Source organism: Erpetoichthys calabaricus, chromosome 18, assembly GCF_900747795.2.
Source record: "Erpetoichthys calabaricus chromosome 18, fErpCal1.3, whole genome shotgun sequence".
Taxonomy (NCBI): Eukaryota; Metazoa; Chordata; class Cladistia; order Polypteriformes; family Polypteridae; genus Erpetoichthys; species Erpetoichthys calabaricus.
Window position 1 is genome coordinate 28,350,371 of NC_041411.2, and position 24,254 is coordinate 28,374,624.

Here is a 24,254-nt window from a genome sequence, read left to right on the forward strand (position 1 = left end):
AGAATATACGTAAGAATCGGACTGTATCAGCAGACTTTATTTAGTTGTAGTACAGTATAACGTTTCCCTAAAGATTTTGTAATCTTAGTTAGCCAATAAAAGGTGTAATTTTGCAATAATTCTCCCTTTTTCTTCTTCTTCTACATCTTCTTCTTCCGGCAGCTCCCGTTAGGGTTTGCCACAGCGGATCCGCATATTGATTTGGCAAAATTCTACACCGGATGCCCCTCCTGACGTAACCCTCCCCATTTATCCGGGCTGGATTCTCCCTAAAGAGAAAAAAAAAGTGTTTAACATAATCAAGTGTTTAAAACACCAACGAACCACGCACATTACGATGATGATGACAGTCTAGTTATATTCTTACCAAAGCTGCCTTTTATTTAAAACTAGTTTACCAACGTACAACATTTTATAATCATAAAGTCAGTGAAATGTAAGTCTAATTATTATATGTAAACACATTATTTGCATTCACTATGCATATGCAAATAATGGAATATGATTATCCAATCAGTGCGCGACTTTAGAGATTTTCCTTTTCCAGTAAATGGCGGACTACCGATAACTTTTTGAAGCGGCGTCACTATCGGGTTTTAATGTGGGCCCATTTGGGAGATGCGTGTGGTTTGAGTTAAATCAGCTGTTGAACAAACATTCAAGAGCCGCAGGCCTGGTGACATTTTAATCGTTTAATTCTGTTTGCGATATCTGCGTGACTTCCTCGACTATGCTACACCAGTTCGGTATGGTATTATTATTATTTATATCATAATCATTATTGTTCTTGTTCGTGTTATTGCTGGATAGTTTTCTATCTTGTAAGCCCCCACCGCTGGTTAATGAAAAGTCACAGTCACACTTAATGAACAAAACTGAGAAGCGTCCAGGTGTCCAGTAATGTCACTCACTCTCAGTTTATAGCTGTAATGCACTCGACTATAAGAGTGGTCAGATCCACAAGTGACGCCAAGAAGAAGTGGCTCTATCCTAAGAACAAAAGCCACTGAGAGGGAAAGGGACATCTTGTACCCATACCAGAGTACAGTTGTCATACCTCTTTGTTCTGCTTGGCAGTGGACAGTGGAAAGTGAAAGAAACACAAGCTGGTCAAGGGTACCGAGTCTGTCCAAGAGATACAGACAGGTACTAAGAGGGTAACTTAATAAAAGGAGCTCCTTCCCAGTCCATCTTGGCAGTGATCCCATCAGACCCGCCTCTACTGCAAAGAACCTTGGTGTCATTTTTGATTCCCCCCTTTCTTATTCCACCCACGTAAACCACATTTAGAAACTTTCTTACTTTCACCTCCGTATCATATCCCGTGTTCGCTCCTTCCTCTTCTTTTCTAATGCTGAGAAACTTGTCCATGCTTTTATCACATCCCGCATCGATTATTGTAATTCCCTACTGGCAGGTGCCCCTTCTAGTCTTATATCACAGCTCCAGCTTATTCAAAACTCAGCTGCAAGAGTCCTTACTCGAACCAGCAGCAGCGAGCACATCACACCCATCCTGCTCCGTCTCCACTGGCTCCCTGTGTCTTACAGGATTGTATATAAAATCCTACTAATAACTTACAAAGCCTTAATAACCTCGCGCCAAACTACATCAGTGACCTCCTCCATCACTATGTGCCTGCCCGCCCACTAAGGTCCTCTGATTCTGGCAATCTTGTTGTGCCCCTCACTAATCTACACACCATGGGTGACAGCAGGGCCTTCAGCTGTATAGCGCCCAGACTCTGGAATGACCTACCGAAATTAATCAGGTCAGCTGACTCCATGAATTCTTTTTAAAAAGAACTCAAAACTCATCTGTTCAGGAAGGCTTTTAACTCTACTTGACTTTATTACCCATCTCTCAGTTTACTTCTCTGTCAAGATGCTCATGTAACCTGTATGTGTGTGCGAGAACATCAATTATGTTGTCTGTTAGGCTTTTTTCTCTGAATTTACTGTCTTAATCTTCTTTATTTATTTATCTGGTTTAGTAAGAATGTGAATTTCCCATTGGGATTAATAAAGTATCTATCTATCTATCTATCTATCTATCTATCTATCTATCTATCTAGTACAATGCCATGTACTGTATACCCTGCCATTCCTTCTTAAACTCTGTGAAGTGCCTTGAGCATGGGAAAGGCACTATATAAATAAAATTTATTATTATTATTATTATTATTATTATTATTACTACTACTAAGAGGTACTGTTTAGTGTGCATAGAAGGAGGAAGGCATGAGAGACATGCGGCACTATACCCCAGGGTTGGCGATGTCGGTCCTGGTGAGCCGCAGTGGCTACAGGTTTTCATTCCAACCCAATTGCTTAATTAGAAACCAATCATTGCCAATCTCAGACCTTATTTAATTTTATGGCTTGTTAGTCTGTGCAATGTAAGGCTCTTATATCGTAGATTTTTTTCCTTTCCAAGGATATCATCCAAATGATATGAAGCCTAAAACAGATCATTTTCAGTCTGTCACATTTTTCTATTAAGTGTTTTATTAAATCAAACAGTGCATGATGAACACACACAGATGTAATTGGAAAAAAGCTAGCTGGAGAACTGCTGGCTGCTTTGTCTTTTACATCTTATTGCTAATAAGGAGCAATTAAAACACTGAATGCAGCAGTTTAAGATTGAAATAAGCAATTAAGGTTGGAGAACCTTAACAAGCGAGACCACTAAAATGAAGCATCAAAATGTCACTTAAGCAATATGTGCTTTATCAGCAATAATTGAGTTCTCGTTAAGGAACTGGGTTGGAACAAAAACCTGCACATACTGTGGCACTCCAGGACCGACATTGCCTACCCCTGCTATACCCACCTTCAACATCTTCAGAGGACCACAAATACAGCAGACTGCTTGGAAGAGCATTGACAGCCATATCATAACGCGGCTAATATCCAGAATGCCTTGGATAAGCAAAGCAGTGAGCAAAATCTCATCAACCAACTGTGGTGCTGGACATGCGTAAAACATTAAATGTAATATCTTAAGCAGTAAGCATTTGGAAGTCTCTTTTTTACAACACACATGCACACCTACACTTTCTCATACTGGGGCCATTTTAGACACACCAAGTGATCTGCACACTCACCTTTAGGGATGTAGGAGAAAATGCAGGACACCCAGAGGTAAACCAAATCAAATTCAGAGAGAGAGAGATTGTGCAAACTCCACACAGACCATAACCAGGCATCAGATTCAAACGCAGAATAAGAGATTTAAAGATCTTTACACTATAAGAGCATAGTGAAATTGTTGTGCCACATTTGTCAAGCTGCGGTGGGTTGGCACCCTGCCCGGGATTGGTTCCTTCCTTGTGCCCTGTGTTGGCTGGGATTGGCTCCAGCAGACCCCCGTGACCCTGTGTTCGGATTCAGCGGGTTGGAAAATGGATGGATGGACATTTGTCAAGTCAAGTTGGGGAGCATGCACTGGTACAGCGTCTTGACACACCCACTACATGAAGAAACAACTCGGGATCACAGTTGGCAACCCCCCAGGTAGACCCACCCTCCAGAAATGACCCTCTATCTGCCGCCGCCAGGTGTTACGTGGGCGACCCCTTGGCCTGGTCCAGCCACTCGGGTCTCCAACAATGAGGATCTTACAAGCCGGATCATCCTCAGGGAAACGTGCCACATGGCCGTAGTGCCATAACTGACACACTATTTATAAATGCAGTAAGTAAATAAGCGTAGCAAAAGATAAATAAATCAAACTGCCTTCCCAGAAGGCACAAGTGAAAACAGAGGATGAGCTGGATGCCTTCCTTTAGAGATGGATTCAGCATTCCTCAGACACCTGGTATGAAGCTCTGGGAGGTCAGCCTCGATTATTTTAGAAGCTGTCCCTTGGAGGAGTTTGTGGTCCTGGCAATTCAGGTTAGCAAACCACACTGCCATGCATCCAGTCAGGACATTTTCAATAGTGCAGCAGTAAAGGTTCACCAGTGTTTTGGTTCTCACCTCAAAGCTCTTTAGCTGCCTCAGGAAAAAAGCCTTTGCTCAGCATTTTTTTCAGTATGCAGGTGGTGTTGACTAGCCACAAAAAGCAGTTGGTTATCTGGACACCCAGATATCTGAAGTTGCAAACTGTCTGGACGGAGGAGCCATTGATGTGGAGTGGAGCGTGACTGCTTTTGTTCTTTGTGCAGTCAACAATGATCTTTGTTTTATCGACATTCAGGGAGAGGTGGTTGTTATGGCATCATGCACTCACGGTCTTTTAGTGTCAGTAGTGTCATCTGTGAACCTGATGATTCGGTCACCCTCGTGCTTTGTTACAGAGTCATAGTTGAATAGCAGTGGGCTGAGGCGGCAGCCTTGTGAAACGTCAATGTTAGTGAACAGCATGGAGGAGTTATTTTTTCCAATCCTCACTGCCTGGGGTCTGTTTCTCAGGAAGACAAACCCGGGATGCTGGATCTGTGAGGTGAAAGAGTACAGTAATACATAAATATATTATGTTAAGGAGATTGGGCAAGAGGTCAGAAGAAAACAAATCCACAGAAAATTAACCTTCTAAGTCTCTGGTCACTAAGATTGAGGTAGGTAAGACCTAGTGTTAAATTAGTGTAATTCTTACTTAAAGTTGTTATCTTTCTTGTGTTTTGAATTAACTGTAGAGCAGTAAAAGGATAACCAGAGTAGCTTGTAAGTAAAGCATCTTCATACCAGAGAATGACCTCTAAGATGGGGACTTCTAGGCATTTGGAAAACGTGAGAACTAAATGGTAAGTTAGATCCAAAGATAACACTTAAATTTTGTGTTCATTGAACCAAACTAAAATGTAAGCTTCTTGAAATTTAAAGATATCAGTGATATTTCCTCAGAATCAGTTTCATTCAGCCTTTCTTGGCCAACCACACAATTTGTCCAGAAGAAAACTACCTGAGCAAAACTTTGGAGGAAAACACAGTCCAAACGTAAGACCCCCCCAATGAGACAGGATTTAAAGAGCAGGAATTGGAGATGACAGCAAACACCGGTTATCTAGCTACTGTGAAGGCTAGGGGGCGCCAGTGAGCCCCAAACATGAGCACACCGACACAGTCCCAGGTTCAAATAAAGGGTGTTCAGTCTACAAGTACAAAACAAGTGGTGTCTTCTCCTCCTCTCCTCTCTCTACTGCAATGCTCTCCTCCAGTCGAGTGTTGCCTTCTTTCCTCCCAGCTCCGACTCGCCTAGACAAGGCAGTGCAATCCTTTTTATTGAGAACCCAGGGGTCCTTCCGGTACCAGGTGTTTGCCCATTGGAAGCACTTCCTGGTCATACGCATGTCCTGAATAACAGGGAGGATATCTCTCTGCAGCACGCTCTTGTGGCGCCAATGGAACCCAGCAGGGCTGCATTACCAGACTACAATACCCGGCATTCCCTGCTGGTGTGCAAACGGGCCCCGATATCCAGGGCTGCTGTCATCTAGCATCCTGGGGGGAACGAACATCTCTTATAGCCAGTTGTCTGATTTCATCCTGGCCAGGGAAGGTAGTACAGACATGTCTGGCCAGGGCGCCTGTCCATCTGCCTGGGGCTTCCCATCCAGGTAAGGAATCCTCTACTTTTCCTGGGATGTCTGTCAATCTGCCTGGGGAGTCTAGTTTGGGTGTGGCTCCTTTCTCTTCCTTGGCTGGGATGCCTGTCTGTCCTCTTGGAGCCTTCCGTCTGGGTAAGGAACCACCCCCTCTCCTGGATGGGATGCCCGTTCATCCTGTGTGGCACTTACACTACACAGAACTTCCACTGTTTTGTAACAAATGAAGCAGACAATGCATTGATCACCACTGTTGAGAATTCTAGGAGAGTAAGACTGAAAAATGAGACTTGCCAAGATGCAATGGAGATAGAATCATCAGATTTCCAGTAAGAAGCTAATGATGTCTTTGCAGCTATTGTGTCCAAGAAAAACACACTCCACTGGATAGAAGTGAAACAGAGAGAGACAAGAGGTCCAGTAAAAGAAAAATTTGAGGAAGGAAGGAGATATTAAATTTAGTAATAGACCACCACAAAGATGAGATATGCCAAAAAGTACCTGAGGTGCTCATCTGGTAGAATGGACATTAGAGATCAGTGGACAGATCGATGGCAAACGCTTTCGGAGAGTAAAATAAGTGCAATTAACAATCTGAATGGAACATTTTGAAGATTGGGTTTCTTTAACAAAAATAATATACGACTAAAAATTGATTTCAAAGAATGTGGGAGTGTTGAGGGAAGGTCCCCCTGCTACAACAGGAGTATTGGTAAAGATCAATATGAGGTCTTGCACCGATGAACATATAGAGATGCCACAGGTCTCAATTACAGAAATTGGAAAGAGGACAGGCAGGAAAAGCAGAAGATATGGAAGCACAGATGCTTATAGATAATATAAGTACATCTTAAGTAACTTACACGAACAAACTGTATGTATTTACTAAGTATAAAGTGATCCGTTACAATTTTACAGTGCAGGATGTCATCTATTGTCCTCGTATCATAGCATTATTATCTGTTAAGATGTCTGCTTCACCAGCTCAGTACCTTTCAGCAAACAGGGAACAATACCTTTTTGGCTGAGGGGAGACTCATTATAGTACCTGATGACCGCGTGTAGAAACCGCCTCACACGGCGCTCTTCAGAGCAAGGCAGTTGTCCCAATCTGTTAATGGATGTGTTCCTCTGTTTGGCCAAGACCTCATACGGGGCTGACAGTCATTCTCCATAGTCCAGGCTAGTAAGCAGCTTCCTGATTGACCTCTGTTCTACCGCTTCCTCCAGTTAGACCAGTCTGACTACCCAAATTCAACTAGCCGTTTTTAATCAGTGGGTTTAGTCTACTCGCACCACCTGCCACTTTTCTAGAACATTCTCACATAGAAGTTGGCACTGACCACTACTGGCTGGAAGAAAACATATAAAAGAGTGGCTTGCATACATAAAATGACCCCAACCTTCTCAGGAAATAGAGGCGTCTCTGACCCTTCTTGGACACATTAACTAACTATCAGTTTTTCCTGTGCAGTAATCACATTCTTTTATTAATTTGTTGGTACAAAAAAACTACACCGGAGTTTTTTTTCAGCTTTTCTTCCCCTCAGAAAATTTAGGGATCTGGGAGCAGAAATTAAACAAGTGACACTGAAGCAGGTAAGCGGATTTGTGTTGTCTGTTAAATAAGATACGGGCAATTCACTGTTTACTCATGATGGCGCCAGAGAGTGGCAACACATCACTTGTAAGTAAGACTTGCAACAATGCTACTGTTACTACTATTTATTAACAGATTAGTGAAAACTGAGGATCTTCCAGAACTCTCTTTGCCATTAGACACCAAAACAAATTTCCAGTGTGCTACAGTAATTGGAGAACAAGAAACCCATCAACCTTAGAATAACATCAAGCTCATCGTGCCAGTTTTTAAAAACTCTAATAAGTGACCAAATTAAATTTCAAAATAACTTAATACAATATTCAGTTTATTTATTAACAATACATGTGTGTGAATGAACATGTTATTCTAGTCTTTAAATTGTATTTTTTACTAAATGTTTCCAAGAACATTTAATGGAATTGTTTTACTGCACTCCACATAACTTTACAACATACACAGACAGCATACCACTTATTCACAGCCTTACACTGGAAGCCATGTTTCATGAGCTCAAACATATATTTATGTATGTTAACAGCTTTTCCGCAGCTGGTTATTTGCTTTAGTTACATTTTCACCAGTTACTCCTTCCCCATACCTTGAGCAAAAAAGAATACATTTGTAGTGCATTGCACAGAAAAACACTGCACGTGTGGTTCCCCTAAACTTGAGTGATCATCCCCAATGGTGATTCTTCAATCTTTTTCTGTTTTGCAGTACCACACTTTGCTGTCAAGACAATCGTTTTATTTGACTGTCACTGTACTTCCATGCAACACAATTGAAAACAAAAAACTGAGTTAGTGTTGGGACTTCCATAATAGTGGCAATGACATCACTACCAGAGTTTTGAGAAGCACAATAAGCCCCATACAGTCATGTTAGCCTGACTGCTGCTATGGATCAAGGAGCAGCTCTGGTTTACGGCACTGTCTTTGTGAAGTTCAGAGGCCCCAGCTACCTGAGATCATCTTTACAGAAGGTACTTCTACAGAGTGCTTACTCTATAGCCACTAAAGGAAGGATCCAGAAGAACACTAAACTTGCATGAACATCTGTAGCACAAACACCATCTCACACCACACACCCCAGTTGACATGAATCTCAACGAAGTTTGTTCAGAAAGTCCAGCAGAGCCTGATGAAACTCTTTTGGCTTGTCCAAATAGCAGGCGTGCTTGGCTCCCTTAATCTTTGCCACTGAGTGTTGTGGGAGATTGCTCAGGCTGTCCAGGGATTGTGCTCCCAAATTACTATCCATCTCACCATAAACAATTAAAGTTGGTGTCTGTAGTGGAAAAGAAATGACAATGTGAAGACCACGTATGCAGAGCGTAAAATGTTTCTCTTAATATGAAAAAAGTAATTAATCCTTCCCAAGCATTCCAATACACATTAACAAAACATTTTTTAAGAAGTCATATTCAATCATAATCTCATTTATTTGGAATTCAAAACATCCATGCATCCAAAGGGTGACCCTACAAAGACCGAAGGCAGAAGATGGCATGGCACTAGCTGGGCGGCAACTATACAAGCTATAAAAACCTGGACATGGACACAAACAGATGAACACACACAGGCTTGGCCCGCAATAGAAATAAAATCCTGCAGCACTTCTTTATATTCGTTGCTTTGTACCCCAGTAAATACGAGTGATCACCAATATACTAACAACCCAGTTGTGCTTCATTCACTCAGAATATGGAGCCAATGTAGGAAGCACTTCAAGACAGAGAAGCTTTCATCTGCGGCGCCTCTGCACGTGAACCACCTTTTTCCACCCTCTCAAATGTACGCAGTTTTTAATGTCTGGAAAACATTTGGGATTAAATCACTTAGAGATCTGTACACTCCAAATTTAACTTTCCATTAACACATTTCTTTCACTACCTCCAAATTAGAAACTTTGCTAAACAAAATCTGCCCACTTTTCCTCACCTCCCACCTACTTCTATTCCAGAAGAGATATTGATCAGTCTTCAGGACACAGACAGCATTTCTGTAATATATACTGTAAAACCATTTTAAAGTCCCTCCCTTCCCAGAGTACAGTGGGAAAAGGATCTCTTACTCAGTATTTCAGAAAAAGAAGTGGAATTCACTCGAGCTCCATATGCGCAAAACATACAATGATTTAACTTCAAATCTTTTATCGAGCACATCTGTCTCGTTTAAAATTGTCCAAAATGTTTCAAGGGCAAGGTCCAACCTGTGAACGTTGCAATTGAGCTTCAGCCTCAGTGGGCCACATGTTTTGGGCCTGCACCACACGTATCTGGACCAAAATCTTTAAATGCCTATCAGACAGCCTTGGTGTCACACTCCCTCCTAATCCACTAACAGCGGTGTTTGGTGGGCTCCCAGGTGGGCTTAAAGTGGAGAAGGACAAACAAACTGTAATTGCCTTTACTACACTATCAGCACGTAGACTTATTTTTTTCAAATGGAAGAATCCTAACCTACCTCTTTAAAGTCAGTGGGTAACTGATGTTATATATTATTTGAAACTGGAAAAAAATCAAATTCTCACTTAAGAGGATCTGTGCAAAACATTTTTAAAACCTGGCAGGATCTAATCAAGAACATTTTAGAATAAGTATTTATATTGGGGAAAGGATTTTCTTCTACTTTTTTCTTCTCTTAAATTTTCTACTCTTAATTCAATAAAATGTTAAAAAAAGAGAGTGATACTAATTTAGTCTTACTTTTTTTTAAAAAGATCTCCTTTAGACTGAAAAAAGCAGACTAAAAGATCCAAAACTACTTAAGTGTCACTGTAGTTGCCTTAAATGTGGTAGAAATGTGCATTTAATGTTGAGACAATGTTTACAAGGCATTTAGTGGTAAAGTGAATAAAAATAAAAACAGCATTCTTTGTTGCAGTTCAATGGGAAGATAAAATTACATTGGACTATATAAAAGTAATAATATTGAAAAAGATGAAATTACACTATAATAAGGTATTCTCCTCAGTTTATAGCCAAAGGGAACAAAACTAGGAGTAAGTATTTGTGGGCATCCTAACTGACGACGAGAAAGATCCTTACCTGATAAGATCTCTCTTCTGCAATATAGTAATACTACTCACTTTGACAACAAATGTACATTTTCATTTCATGTTTGGTAGAAGAAAAAAGGCTTAGTACACCTGCTAATAACCAAAGGCTTAATGTATTAAAGAAGCTGCTGCTCAACAGGTCACATCTTATATGATTCACTAATATACCTGCTAATGGCTGGATCTGTTTACACTGCAATAAAGGCAGCTACACCAGCAAAGACCGACTGTTGCAAGAGAGGACATACAGATTATGGAAATGCAACAAAGTCCAAATAAAAGCCACACGCCTAATCATTTAGAAGAGTATATAAACACCAAACATCTTCAGAAGAAAAAGAATCTAGCTCAGCTGGAAGAATCCTAGCCCACCTCTTTTAAGTCAGTGGGTAGCTGATGTTATATATTATTTGAAATTGGGAAAAAATCAAATTCTCACTTAGAGGATCTGTTCAAAACGTTTTCAAAACCTGGCAGGACCTAATCAATAACATTTTAGAACAAGTATTTACTTTCTCATGGGTTGGGGTTGATTTGAACTTAAGTCTTGTCAAATTTGATTTGCTTGTATGGAATGTCCCACTTTTTTTTTTTTTTTTTTTTAAAAAAAGAAATTCTTTGGACTGAAAAAGAGCAAAATAAAAGATCCAAAACTGCTTATGTCTAGGTCTAGGTCCACGGCTGAGTGCCTTGAGAGTTTTTGTGTGACAGTTAGATGCACCTTAGTATTTTATTTATATATATTATATATATATATATATATACACACCAGTAACGGCGCACTGCACGATAACGTCCAGTGAATACACTTGACTTGAGCATTCCTAGTTTTCATCCTTTTTCTTTCTCTGTACATTTACCATTCATTCGCTCAGAGGTTGATGCACTTACTGCTTCCTGAGCAGCTCTTCTTTTCTCCACCCTATCGGCCTGCTTCTTCTCTTCTTTCGTCTGCATCTTTTTGCGTTCAAACTGATTAAGTCAGTGTTTGTGTTGCATTTTCTTTAATTTTTCACTTAAGCTGGCACTTATGTCTTCATTCTGCCTCAAGAATGATTTAAGATATGAAGAGGTAGGGAAAGTGACCGCAAATGTGGTAGAGGTGAGAACGGCGCCTGTACGCATGCGTCACAAAGCCACCCTGCTGAGAGTTGATTCTACAATAAAATAAAAAGATGAATAACTTTGCAGGTCAATCATCACCCCGAAAGCGGATAGTAGATGTCACGTAGTATATGTGTACCAAATTTCAGGTCAATCAGTCAAATGGTTTGCAAGCTACAGACGATTTAAAATCCTGGACAGACAAATGGACAGCCACGGTATAGCGTATTGTATATAAAGATACGTATATACAGATATTGAAGTTTTAGAATGAATAATGTAAATCCACTATCTAAGTGCTTGCACTGAAAGACACACATAATCAATATTTGATGTAAGGTTTATTAATGTAGGTGTCATATTTAGCCTATTTTGATATTTTGTTTTGTTTGCGGGGAAGTTGAAAATTAAACTCTCATGTAAGCACACAGAAGCAGTGTGGAGAGTTGTGGTGCGCCTTCACTTAAATGTCCTAATTCACTATGATTTTTTACCTAAAATGTATCGAGGTAAACTTGTCTTCCAATTTTTAATATTATTATTTCATTATTATTTACTTATTTTTTAGAGGTCTTTTTCCAAGACGACTTCACAACACCTGAGATACAGTTGGTTACGTTTTTTTGTTTTTTTCCAACTGGAGCACAGGCTGGTGAAGTCACTTACTCACAGTAACACAGTGTTAGTAGCAGGATTTGAACCCACACTCTCCTTAACCACTACGCCACAATGCCTGGCCAAACATAACGCCTAAGAAGATCTCAGCCAGCATATCTTCCTCATTCATAGAGAGATCACTCTTTGAAAGGACCCAGAACCCACAAAACACTTTCTCTTGGCTCCTGAACTGTAGGAAAATAGTCTTCAAATTCAATCAGTTACATTTTCAAGTGATTCATCACAATATATATTTTTTTTCAATTCTTTCTATCCAAAGCTCAGTTTTCTTCTTTGGACCTTCTACTTTTATTTTAACTGTAAAATATTCTTGTATATATTTCCTAAAGAGATATGTTTAACTTGTTCAAATGTTGTCTGCAAGGTAATATAATTTCATGTTTCAATAAGTATCTTCAAAGAATTGCAGAAGGTCAGAACTTAGTAGAAAATATAGTTACTTCTGGTCGCAGGTCATCGCAAAGTTGTTAAAAGAAATCTAACTTGAGTTGTATACTCAAACTGGTAAACAAATAAAAACACCACAGTAATATTAATGCTTTAGGTGCAGTTAATGCATGCAACTAGATGCACACTGATAAATGAAATGCTGCATGCATTGAACAGCAGATGCGCTTAGGAACTATCATGACTGACAATGGAGCCTCTGCTTTCTGGTTTTGGTGATCTCAGATCAGTGCCATAAGAAATACAACTACTGTTTCATAAACCTCTGGATTGTCTTTGGTCATCGCTAATTTCTCCAGTAGCTACATCTGAACCAAGATATTAGGACTGATGGCTCATAGAACGCCCATAAATTTTTTACACGGTTTAAGAAACACCGGGCTTCAACATAAAAAATAAATTTAGTCACATTCAATAGCCTATCCACAACTACTTGCTGCTTAAGTTTGGAGATCCTGCACTGGTATTGATAGCTTAAGCGGCAGAAGACCGCAGTAATCAAGCAAAGCATTAAAAAAAAAAACTCAGACTCACTTACGGAGCTTTGATACACAACAGAACACTACTTGTTGAAAAGCATTGTAGGCTACTTTGGAGGAATTTTTTTTGCCAGGAAATTCACCAGGCTAATACTGTCGATCATTTTTAAAAAACTGCTAAAAACAGATTATTTTAGTATGGATTTATCGTAGCTACATTTCAGCTGTATTCCCAATATACGGGTACTATATGGGTATAGAATTATCATATACTTCAGGGATCCGCAGTCCCTGCTAATCCCCACTGTTCTCCACTGTCTTTTCCAGTTCTTCTGTGGTGGCAATCTGCACCACCACCACCACCACCTGATCAATGCACCATGCAGCCCCACTGAGACGATGGAATGAAGGTGGGTGTCTCAGCTGTCCATGAGACCAACTTCATTAAATTCTATTATGTGAAGTACAAAAATATGTAATAAACTAAGAGGTGTGATTTATGAACATTTATGTTAGGTAGAATGCCCAGTGAGGGCTTGAGCGGTCTTTTGGCCTTGGAACCCCTGCAGATTTTGTTTTTTTTCTCCAGCCTGACTGGAGTTTTCTTTGTTTTCTCTTCCCTCGGCCATTTTACCTTACCTTGTTTTGTTGTTACTTATTCTTTTATATTATTGCCTAATCTTAATTGTTTTGTTCTTCTAACTTTCCACTTGTCATCTTGTAAAACACATTTGATCTAAGTTATTGTATGAAAATGTGCTATATAAATAAAATTTGTTGTTGTTATTAAAAACCTGCCAATTAACAATGAGAAACAAATGACAAAAGAACTATCAGCTTAGCATCTAACTTGGTTCCATTTGCATCTGTGTGCGTTCATCATCAATTTCCTATTTTATAAAGTATTTGGAAAGAAATGAAAGGCAGAAAAGTGAACTACTGAGAAATAGCAATCTGCACTGATCCACAAATGTTTTAAATAATACAGTGTCCTATGAGAGGAAAAAAAATATATCTCTATTATATAAAAAAAATCGTGTGACAAGACTTTTTTCAAGAGATTCTTTCAAGTCCTGTGAGACGAGACTTTTGCCATGAGATTTTTTTCAAGTCATGCCCTCCTCTCAACCATATTCAAACATGCCTACGGTCCACTCAACTCTCATTTGTGTGAATGCTTTTGTCAGACACAGTTTCTGCGCTCTCAGCTCTTATAAATTTTTACGCTTTCCTCATTTAAAGTCGTTTAGGAAAAGTCCTTAGTTTCATCCTTTAAAGAAGCTTTTCTGGACAGTATTTTTAGACATACAATTTATTTGTTCCCTTTGATGTAGTCCTTTTTTATCTGCAAAACACGGACAAAGAAGTTTTCTTGGATTTCTATATGAATCCGAAAAATCACACTCAGTCATATCTTATATATAATTCGCCAGCCTACTCACTCACTCACTCACTCCCGTCCGAAGCCAAATGCACAGTCGCCTTCTGCGCAGCTGCCCGAAAAACCTTATGAGACCGACATCACGGCAGGCGGCGGATTTACGGCCACGGAAATTCAAAGAGAAAGGCGACTTCGACGGACATGCAACCCCAACATCGCGGCAGGCGGCGGATTTACGGCAGCGAAAATTCAAAGAGAAAGGCGACTTCGATTAAAGCTCTAGAGGCCTGAAAAGCGATTTTGACTACAGCTCGAGGCCTAATTACGCATTCATTCAATACACCTATATCAGGTTTGTGGTGCTTATACTTATTACTATTCCACTCGTGCCCGTTTCATCTTACGTTGTCGAAACAGGCTCTTTGTCTAGTTTATAATAAACCAACATGTGACAAATTGTCAGCAATAACAATTTCGAAAGACGGAGATAATTTCAAAGCCAAACAGAATGAAAATGCATAACTCAACGAATACCTCTAACACAACATGAAACATAATTTTATTTCAATTTATTACGGTTTACTATTTTTAATTATGGTTAATTACTCACTGCAATGTAAAATAGTTCTATTATGCATATGTAACAGTTCCCATGAAACTATCAATCTGCTTAAATTGTACATTCGCTTACCCATACGTGAGCAACAGAGACGCGAAGTGGCTGGTGCCGGGGGTTGGCAAGCAAAGCAAGCAGGGGGCAGAGCCTCCTAGTAAGTACTAAAAAAAACACTGCATAAGTTCAACTATTGTGAAAGATTAGCTTGTGGAACAAAAGTCTGCGAACACTGAAGTCCTCCAGGTCTGAACTCAGGAACTCCTGCTATATAAGCACATGTTCAACTTCATGCAAACCACTCAAAGATCATCCTCACAAGAACACTGTAACTTTTAGCCAGAAATGCAATGGCGCTCCACAATCAAATAGTTAATATAAATTATTAATGTGAAGCATCAAAAGATGTTTTATGGAATTTTCATTGGTATTGAGCATTAAACTGTATATAGCATGCTCTGAATATATTAAATAGATAACTGCTTTTAACATGAAACATTGAAATTTCAATTGTTGGTTCACACAGCAGCCCTGCTATAAACCTAAGCACAGACAAGCCATACCTGTATTCTCTTGTACTGCTCAACGCTATAAGCCTTGGTGCCCACAGGTGCAATGGGAATGTAGCCCTTAAGACGGGAACTATGCAGGCTCAGGAGGGGCAAGGAAAAGCGGCCACTCATTGAAGGACTAACCACAACTGGCTCTTTTACATCCAGCTTCTCCATAAATTGCAATAGCATTTCTGCTCGATTTTCATCAGTTTTCACTGTGTCTAGATATGGAGAGTTTCCAAATCCTGTATAGTCAAGGAAAAGACCAAATTCAAAATAAACTTAAATTGAAACAAAACAATTGTGTAAGAAAGAGAAACAAAAAAAACATTCATTCATTTTCCAAACCCACCTATTCAATACATATGGTTGGGGTGGGTCTAGAACCTACCCTAGAACTGGCTCAAACACAGACTCTAGACAGTGTACAAGTCCATCAGAAGTCACACTAACTTGAAACATGACAATTTAGCCTGCAAATCCTTGTTATGTTGGAGGAAATGTCCATAATGTGACCCAGAGAAAACACACAGGCACACAGAAGGAACATACAGACATTGTTAATCATAGTACTAATGTCCCATCTTACACTATATTCCTATATAAGAAAATTTGACAGAGGGGCGTAAACCACATCTTACCTGGCAGATCCAAGGCCAAAGCACGAAAGCCTTGAAGAGCTAATAGATTCAAGGTTCCTAGATCTTCCCAGTTCTTTGAAGTAAAAGATTGCCCATGCAGCAACAGTACTTGCAACCTTTACAGGAAAAAAACAAACAAGTAGATGGCATTTACAATTTCAGCATATTTTGTTAAATATGGCATAAACATATTCCCTTTGGTGGTTACTATATCAACGTATCCTTGCAGATCATTTCTCACTATTATAAAAGAAAATCTTGAGACGAGATGAGACTATTGCCAAGAGATTTTATTAAGTCCCGCCCTCCTCTCAACCATTTACAGTTAACGGCCCACGCACATGGTCCTCTCACATCTCATTCGTGTGAATGCTTTTGTCAGACATGGCTCCTGCGCTCTCAGCTCTTATAAATTTTTACGTTTTCCTTACTTTAAGTTCCCAATAAAAGAAGATTTATTATGTCCAAGTCTTATTGAAGAATTTCATCCCAAAGGTTATCAACAGAAGAAATGAGTACACGGGCAATCCTAGCACCGAGAAACAATGAAGTCAAACAAATTAACGTGGAAATTGTCGATCGGTTACATGGCAGATTGGTTAAATGTGTATCAATAGACTGTGCTGAAACAGTTGGTGGTGATGGTACGGAAGATGAAAACATCAACTTACAATATCCTGTAGAATATCTATAAACGTTAACACCGTTCGGTCTTCCACCAGCCGAATTACTCGAATTACTGTTGAAAGAAGGATGTATCGTAATGTTTTTACGTAATTTATGTCTGAGTGATGGGCTATGCAATAGCCCCAACCCCCCTTCACAACGCAAGCGGCAGAGACGCGAAGTGGCAAAAGGACAGCTGCAGTACAGGCTTTCAAATGATCGACATGCAGCGCGACAAACAGAACATGCAGCTCGCCAGCAGCAGCAGCAAGACAGCAGCTGGTCCGACTGCATCTCCTTAGCGTGCGTTCAGCCGATCCCCCTTCACCACACGAGCAGCGTTATACGTCCTGCAAGAGAGAGATTTAACCTCGACCAGGGCCGGAAATAAAGGACATGTATTGTTTTTACAAAAGTTTTAACGTAAAAGTGAAAATAATGCATATGTAACAATTCCCATGAAAATAACAATCTCTTTAAATTGTATATCTGGTAAACCAAACCCGGGGTTAGCGAGTGAAGCGAGCAGGGGGTGGAGCCCCCTAGTATTTTGTGAGCTGCGAAGGTAATCGTACCCCCAAAAAGACACAGACACCCCTGGGAAAAACCCTAGGAAACCCCTAGGAAACACAGACAGACTACCTTCACATTTCTCCTTTCCCTTCTGGCCGACTCTGTCGCGTAATCTGCCTCCCGCGCGGTACTCCACCTTGTCAAAAAGCCTGTACGGGCTTCTCTCAGTTGCTTAAAACTGATTTCTTGCTTCTCCTTATCTCTCTCTCAGATTTTCTCTCCTCCTGGGGAAACTGTCATCTCTGAATTGTCATGGAGGAACACGTTTAAACGTTTGAAAAGAGACAAATGTTTGTTTGCAGTGTTTTGAATAAAGTTCCTTTCTTTTCTACAACTTCCTGTGTCTCTGTGCAAATCTGTGACCCAAGCGTGACAAGTGGTACCAGGAGTGGGGTTCGAACCCACGCGGACATTTATTTTATAATAAATATTATTATAAAAGTGTTTTTTATTAAAGCTTTAACAGTAGAACAGAATGGATAAAATTTCAAAAAACAGTATGAACAGGTCACATTGCACTACAAAAAACAAATGCTCTCTTGCTTTCGAACCACAGTTACATTGAGTACAGGACAAAAGTGATGACTAACCTTTGCCACCATGAGTGCCGATAAATTTTCTTCACATAACACGCAGTGCCATCTTTACATGCTTGTTACAGCAGGATGCCAGTCCAGTTTCTTTTGTGTGTCAGTCAGATTGAAGTCATTATCAGTTTCGTGTCCAGCACCCCTTCCACTTCCAGGAAATTGCATCATTCCATTACATTAAAAGCAGCATATGCAATCACCCCTGTCACCCTCCCAAAAACACAGTACAGCCATTTCTGTATGAAAATCTTATACTTAAATCTAAGGTATCCTGATAGTCCACCTCTAAAACTGAAAAAAAAATTCTTTAAAGATTGTGAAAACAACCCATTTTAAAATTATTATGAATCATTTTGCAAACGTGAAAGCAACCTACCTGCCCGTCCCATCGCTAGGCACTGTCTCTCGAAAGAAGAGTGGCAGGTCTCCAGATAGCTGTCGGGCATGGACAGTGATGTTAGCCGATGGTGCAAGAGATCCTCCGGCAAGCCCCATCCTCTGGACATTTAGAAATGGCTCCATGCTGCCTTGACGGATGGCAGGCAGAAGCAGGTACAGTAGTAATGTGCCAAGAAGCACCAAACATAGAACTACCAAGCGGTTCCTGAAGAAATTCATTACACTGCCAAGAAACAGTCTATAGGAGGAGAAGAAAAAACAGCAAAGATAATTAATAGTCTGTGACTACACCTATGAAATACATGATCACTGAAAACTTATAACATCATGTAGGTTTTTCTCACGTTGATCAGAAAGTTGCTCCACACAAACAATTAAAATTAAAAGTTTTAACGTTTCACTCAAGAGATCTTTATTTTATACAGTGTCTTTTATTGTAAGAACTAGTCATTTAGCCCGTTACAATAACGGGCGCTAGAACAGTAGTGCATAAACATTAGTAGGAACAGTCTATATTAAATGGCAAGGAACTTTGACCTCATTCTTTTTGTTGGTCGTATTTTTCTTTGTCTTTCAGCCTTTCTTTTGTTGATGTTTACTTGCTGAGCTGACCGTTCTTCGTGGGCTGCCGCCGTGTATTGTGTGTCTTTAATTTTCTTTTACAGTAATACTGTCTTGTACATCCGCCAGCTTGTACATCCGTAATATACCTTTAATTTTCTCTGGCGGTAGTACAGGCGTGCGCATCAGTAATATGCCTTTAATCTCCTCTGACAGTAATACTGGTTTGTATGTAGCTGTAATATGCGTCACTGTATTGTGTACCTTTAATTTCCTCTCGCAGTAATACTGGTTTGTATTTCCGTAAAACGCCTGTAACTTTCTCTGACAGTAATATCGCGCATCGCACCGTGCTCCGCGCATGTGCACTTCACCAGAAGACACACACACATGGACACCTGGACGCACACAGGGATTTTATTAAAGAGGATTACAATATACATTATGAAAAGCTAGCAGTATGATTGAGCTTTTAAACAATGAAGTTAATATCCAGTAGTCCGTCAACATAACAACCTAATTTTGGTAATACGTTACATTTATATAGCACCTTTAACAATCACTTTACAAAATAAAAAAAGGACTATGCAGTGGAGGAAAAAGAAAAATGTTCATTAACTAGAACCGTCTTTAAAATCAGATTTTAATTTAGAGAGGGAAGAACAGTCATGGAGAGACTGGGGAAGAGAATTCCCGAGTTTAGGGGCCATGTCACTAAAGGACACCTGCCTTCCAAGATGGAAAGTCTGGTGCGGGGAACAGCAGGTAGATTACGGCTAGATGAGCTGAGAGAGTGAGAATGGGGGTAAGAAATGAAGAGTTCACTAAGGTAAAGAGAAGTTAAGGTTATGGAGGGCTTTTAAAGCGAGAGGCAAGATTCTGAAATCGATACGCGCCTCAACCAGTAACCTATAGCTGAAACAGAACAGGGGTGTTGTCAAATCAAATCAAATCCAAATTTATTTATAAAGCACAATTTTAAAACACCGTAAGTGTAAACCAATGTGCTGTATAATAAAATCAAAGAAATATCAATAATAAATCAGTGAAGAAACGAAAGACAAAAATTGCACAAATACTAAAACAGCTAAAAGTTAAAGGAACCGATTAGAAGATAAACAAATTACATAAAAACAATGGATATGAAAAAAATAATTAATTATTAATAAAATTGATACCAAAGTTACTCATATACAGTTGAAAGCAATTGAAAACAAGTGTGTTTTAAGTCTTGATTTAAAAATTTGGATTGATGATGCTGACCTAATTTCAATTGGTGGAGCGTTCCATAACTTTGGTGCTAGATCTACAAAGGCACGATCACCTCTAGTCTTCATCTTAGACTTTGGCACGACCAACAATTGCTGCTGAAAGGAACGTAAAGAGCGGACTGGTGTATATGGGATCAGCAACTCAGCTAGATAGGATGAGGCAGCACCATTTAGTGACTTATAAACCAAAAGTAAAATTTTAAAATGAATCCTAAATTCAACTGGGAGCCAATGAAGCGAGGCCAGAATTGGGGTAATGGACACAACTTTCTGAGACCCGGTAACAAATCGAGCAGCAGCATTCTGAACCATCTGCAGCCGAGAAAGGCGAACTTTACCGATGCCAGAATAAAGTGAATTACAATAATCGAGACGCGATTTACTGTAATAAAAGCATGGCATACGTTCTTCAGATCAGAGTGCCCCAGGAACGGTTTGACTCTAGCAAGCAGTCTAAGCTGAAAAAAGCAGCTCTCGACAATGGACGAAATCTGTTTATTAAAATAAAGATGGGAATCAAGCATAACCCCAAGATTTTTCTGAGTATATAGGTGGGAACTCTAGCTGCAGAGTACTAAATATAATGTCGATTTTGTAAAGACTTTGCAGGAAGGCCAGTGAAGAGAGAATGACAGTAATCAACATGAGACATAATGAAAGCATTAACCAAAGTTTGTAGTGAGAAGCGGGCAAAGACTAACAATGTTACAGGGGAGAAAAAAATGAAAAATACAGTCGTGGTGAGAAACTGGACATTCCACCAAGATTTCTGACAAAAGGAGCAGGCTTCACAAGCACACCACCACCTGTATATTAACAGAAAAATTAGATGGTTTAGATAGTAAAGATTTAGGGCCAACCGTTTTTGTCAGTGTTTAATTTGAGAACGTTAACCTGTATCCAAAGTTTTAAATCTGAAATACAACCCATTAAAATATTACTCTACTACTGTATACCTGATGGGATTTGTTACACTCAAGACTAAGAATACATACAAGAGTTGACAAAACCCTTCGAGTGACATACAGTGCAAACACTCAGTGGCCACCTTATCAGGCACTGCAATCCAGTACTGGGTAGGGATCACTTTCACCTTCATCCACAAGGCATGGCTTCAACAAAATGTCGAGAACGTTCCTTAAGGACTTTGGTCCTTGCTGATTCGATACAAGCACACAGCTCGTGCGTATTTTCAGTCACATTTTCATGAGGTGAACATCCTACTCAAAATGCTCTGCTAGATTGAGTCACTAGAATAAACTGAAGTCCCTGTCACGTTGGTGGAACAGCTTGAAAAGATGCATGCGTTGTGAATTATCCTGCTGGCAACAACAATCATATCACTGGAAATGTCGTTTAGATTAAGCGTCTTGGCCATTCTAACGTTTGGTCGTACAACTACTAAGCCTCTTGACTATGTCTTTATGCTATAAGCTTTAAACAGCGGTCACAATTGTTTAGAGAAGCAGAATACATGTTCCTAATGAAGATACAAACACATATCCTCGACACTGTGTGATTTCATTCCGGGTTGCATGCACTCTATATTTTAATGCACTAAGGGATTTCTGCCATTACAAACCCTAAATTACACACCCAAAAATAAACAGTTGTTACACCTTTAGTGTAGAGAAAAGCCAAGCAAAATGACACCTTTTATTGGCTAACTAAAAAGATTACAATATGCAAGCTTTCGAGGCAACTCAGGCCCCTTCTTCAGGCAAGATCTGAGTAGCCTCGAAAGCTTGCATATTGTAATCTTTTTAGTTAGCCAATAAAAGGTGTCATTTTGCTTGGCTTTTCTCTACATTCATAATGGCTAACACGGTAAAACACCCTAGTACTACACCTTTAGTGTAATAATGGAAATGCAAGTGGCTGAACAGTACTTAGCACAACACTTCACATTTTTAAAAGAAAGTATTTATATGATTAAAAGCCTATATTTACACCAATGTCAATTTAATAAAATGCTCCAAAAAACTGGATGTTATACTATTTAACAAAGTCATGTTAAGATGCACAACCCTGGCCCAATCTGTCAGCTATCATTAACCCAGGATTTAATATATGGAATACCGAAATTAAATGAATCATTAAATTCTGAAAAAAAGTAATCTGATTATTACAAAAAAACAATGTAGTCATCATTTTATTTTGGTTCAATAATGTAGTTACACTACATTTATTTAAAAACTGCCATACTTTCAAAGATTTTTTTTTTTCATTCTGGAATAAATATTGTTGGAATTAAAATAGCTATTTGGAAATGTGTACTTCAGAAAAGTCCCATTGATCAATAAAAATGGTGTTTAAAAATTAGGCAGTTTTGAAATAAATCTTGCACTAATTAAATGTAAGCTAAGCACATTATTGAACCACAGTAAAACAGTGACACTATACTTCAAGTGATATTTATTTAATTATGCATTTTTTCACAATTTAATGACTCATTTATTTCATTGTACTTTTTATTGTGATTATTTAATAATTGGTATTTTATGTATTTCATTTTGGCACAAATGGTATACATGAAGTCTTCATGTTAAAATAAACGTCCCGTCAAATCGGGGATTAACAAATTAAATGTAGTAGAACATTACGTCACTTTTGCCTTGGATACCCTGGGCCGATGCGCCACACTCAATTCCAGGAAGTCGAGTTGCTGAGTGAGATCATTTGGATTACATGTAAAAAAAGAGGGGCTTTAAACAATACTTTTCTGATTTTTTTAACATTTATTAAAACATAGAATTGTACATTTTGTGTAAATGTGTTACCGTTAATTTTATACATCTGATTAACAGTTGCACTAGTGCTTTTTTTTTTTTTTTTTTTGCTCCGAGCTGATCAGCATTTGCTGGCTTTATAACAAGTATACGACAAACTAAGAAGCATATAAATACAACAACACACGTATGAACAGCTTAAAGAACAAGATATGCGACTATTTAAACAGTTGCGTTTTTATTCAGGTATTAACACCTTTGTGGATATGAATACTAACAAATGTTTAAAACAAGGATATCAAAACATTTACTGAAAAAGACAAAAAAACGTAGGCAAACATAAAATGACATACCCTACTAAGCCCAAATTTCTGCTGCAGAGCTGTGGCGCATAGCGACCGCATTCGTCTACAGCTGTTACGTGTTGTGTGCGCCACCATAAACGCACCGCTTCACAGAAGCACGAACACAAAATGTATCGTTCCGTCAACTATTAAAATCTTGTTATTGGGAAAGGTGATATACTTTGATCAATCAAAGAGTTCCTCGTGTTTGTATAATACTATAGACCTGTCAAATGTTTAAAGTCTAATTCTGACTTACTAAAGTGACTTATTATAGAAATGGATGTGGGTTTGTTTCCTTTCGGATTTATTGTAGTGTCGCACAGCAGATGATAGGAATGTAAATAAATGCTTTCTGCGTGGTAGTCCTATCTGACATGTTTAAAGTAAATGTGTCCACAGACAACAGATTCGGATGTGTACCTTGTATTTATTTTACTTTAGCATTGAACATTTCCTGCAATTAACCAGGTAATTTTCCTGGATTTCATATTACTACACATCCCTGTAGCGACCAAATCGCGGCGCGCCCGTACGTTTATGATTCTGCTCATTAAGACCTGCAGATATTTCTTTGCCTGTTGGATGCAGCTATTGGACAGACGTGTATGTCTGGTTAAATTTTGTCTTCTATTCGGCTGGTGTGTGTGTGTGTGAGACTGACTGGCATTCCGTGGTGCTGAAGGACTTTCTTCGGACCATTTGGTCCAAACAGAGACGGCTACATTCTATTGGGGGTAAATGCGGCTCGTAAAATCTCATCAGGTGTACATTTCTGTAGTGCTGCCTTACAGACCCCGAGCCCTGGGTGTACATCTCATCCCTGGCTACTCTCTGTGTGGAGTCCGCATGCAATTCTCATGTTCTCTTTTCGTATCACGTTCAGAAATCTGAATAAATCACTGAATCAGCGTGAGTGTGTGTGCTGCAGTGGACTGCTGGCACTTGGCTCCTGCCTTGTGCGTGATACGCTAAAGTGACGCTCACCCCTCGAGCGGATAATTGAGGAG

The 24,254-nt window shown here is 39.4% G+C and overlaps 1 protein-coding gene across 1 annotated transcript; it reads right to left on the bottom strand.

Moving 5' to 3' along the window:
* Positions 1–7,573: 7,573 nt before the first annotated feature.
* abhd14a (abhydrolase domain containing 14A) lies at positions 7,574–23,362 on the bottom strand. Its single transcript, XM_028825033.2, has 5 exons — positions 23,254–23,362; positions 18,317–18,577; positions 16,112–16,227; positions 15,480–15,715; positions 7,574–8,441 (listed from the first exon to the last, which is right to left on the bottom strand). The coding sequence occupies exons 2-5, from the start codon at positions 18,556–18,558 to the stop codon at positions 8,259–8,261; spliced, it is 777 nt and encodes a 258-aa protein (XP_028680866.1). The 5' UTR covers positions 18,559–18,577; positions 23,254–23,362; the 3' UTR covers positions 7,574–8,258.
* Between the last annotated feature and the right edge of the window lie 892 nt (positions 23,363–24,254).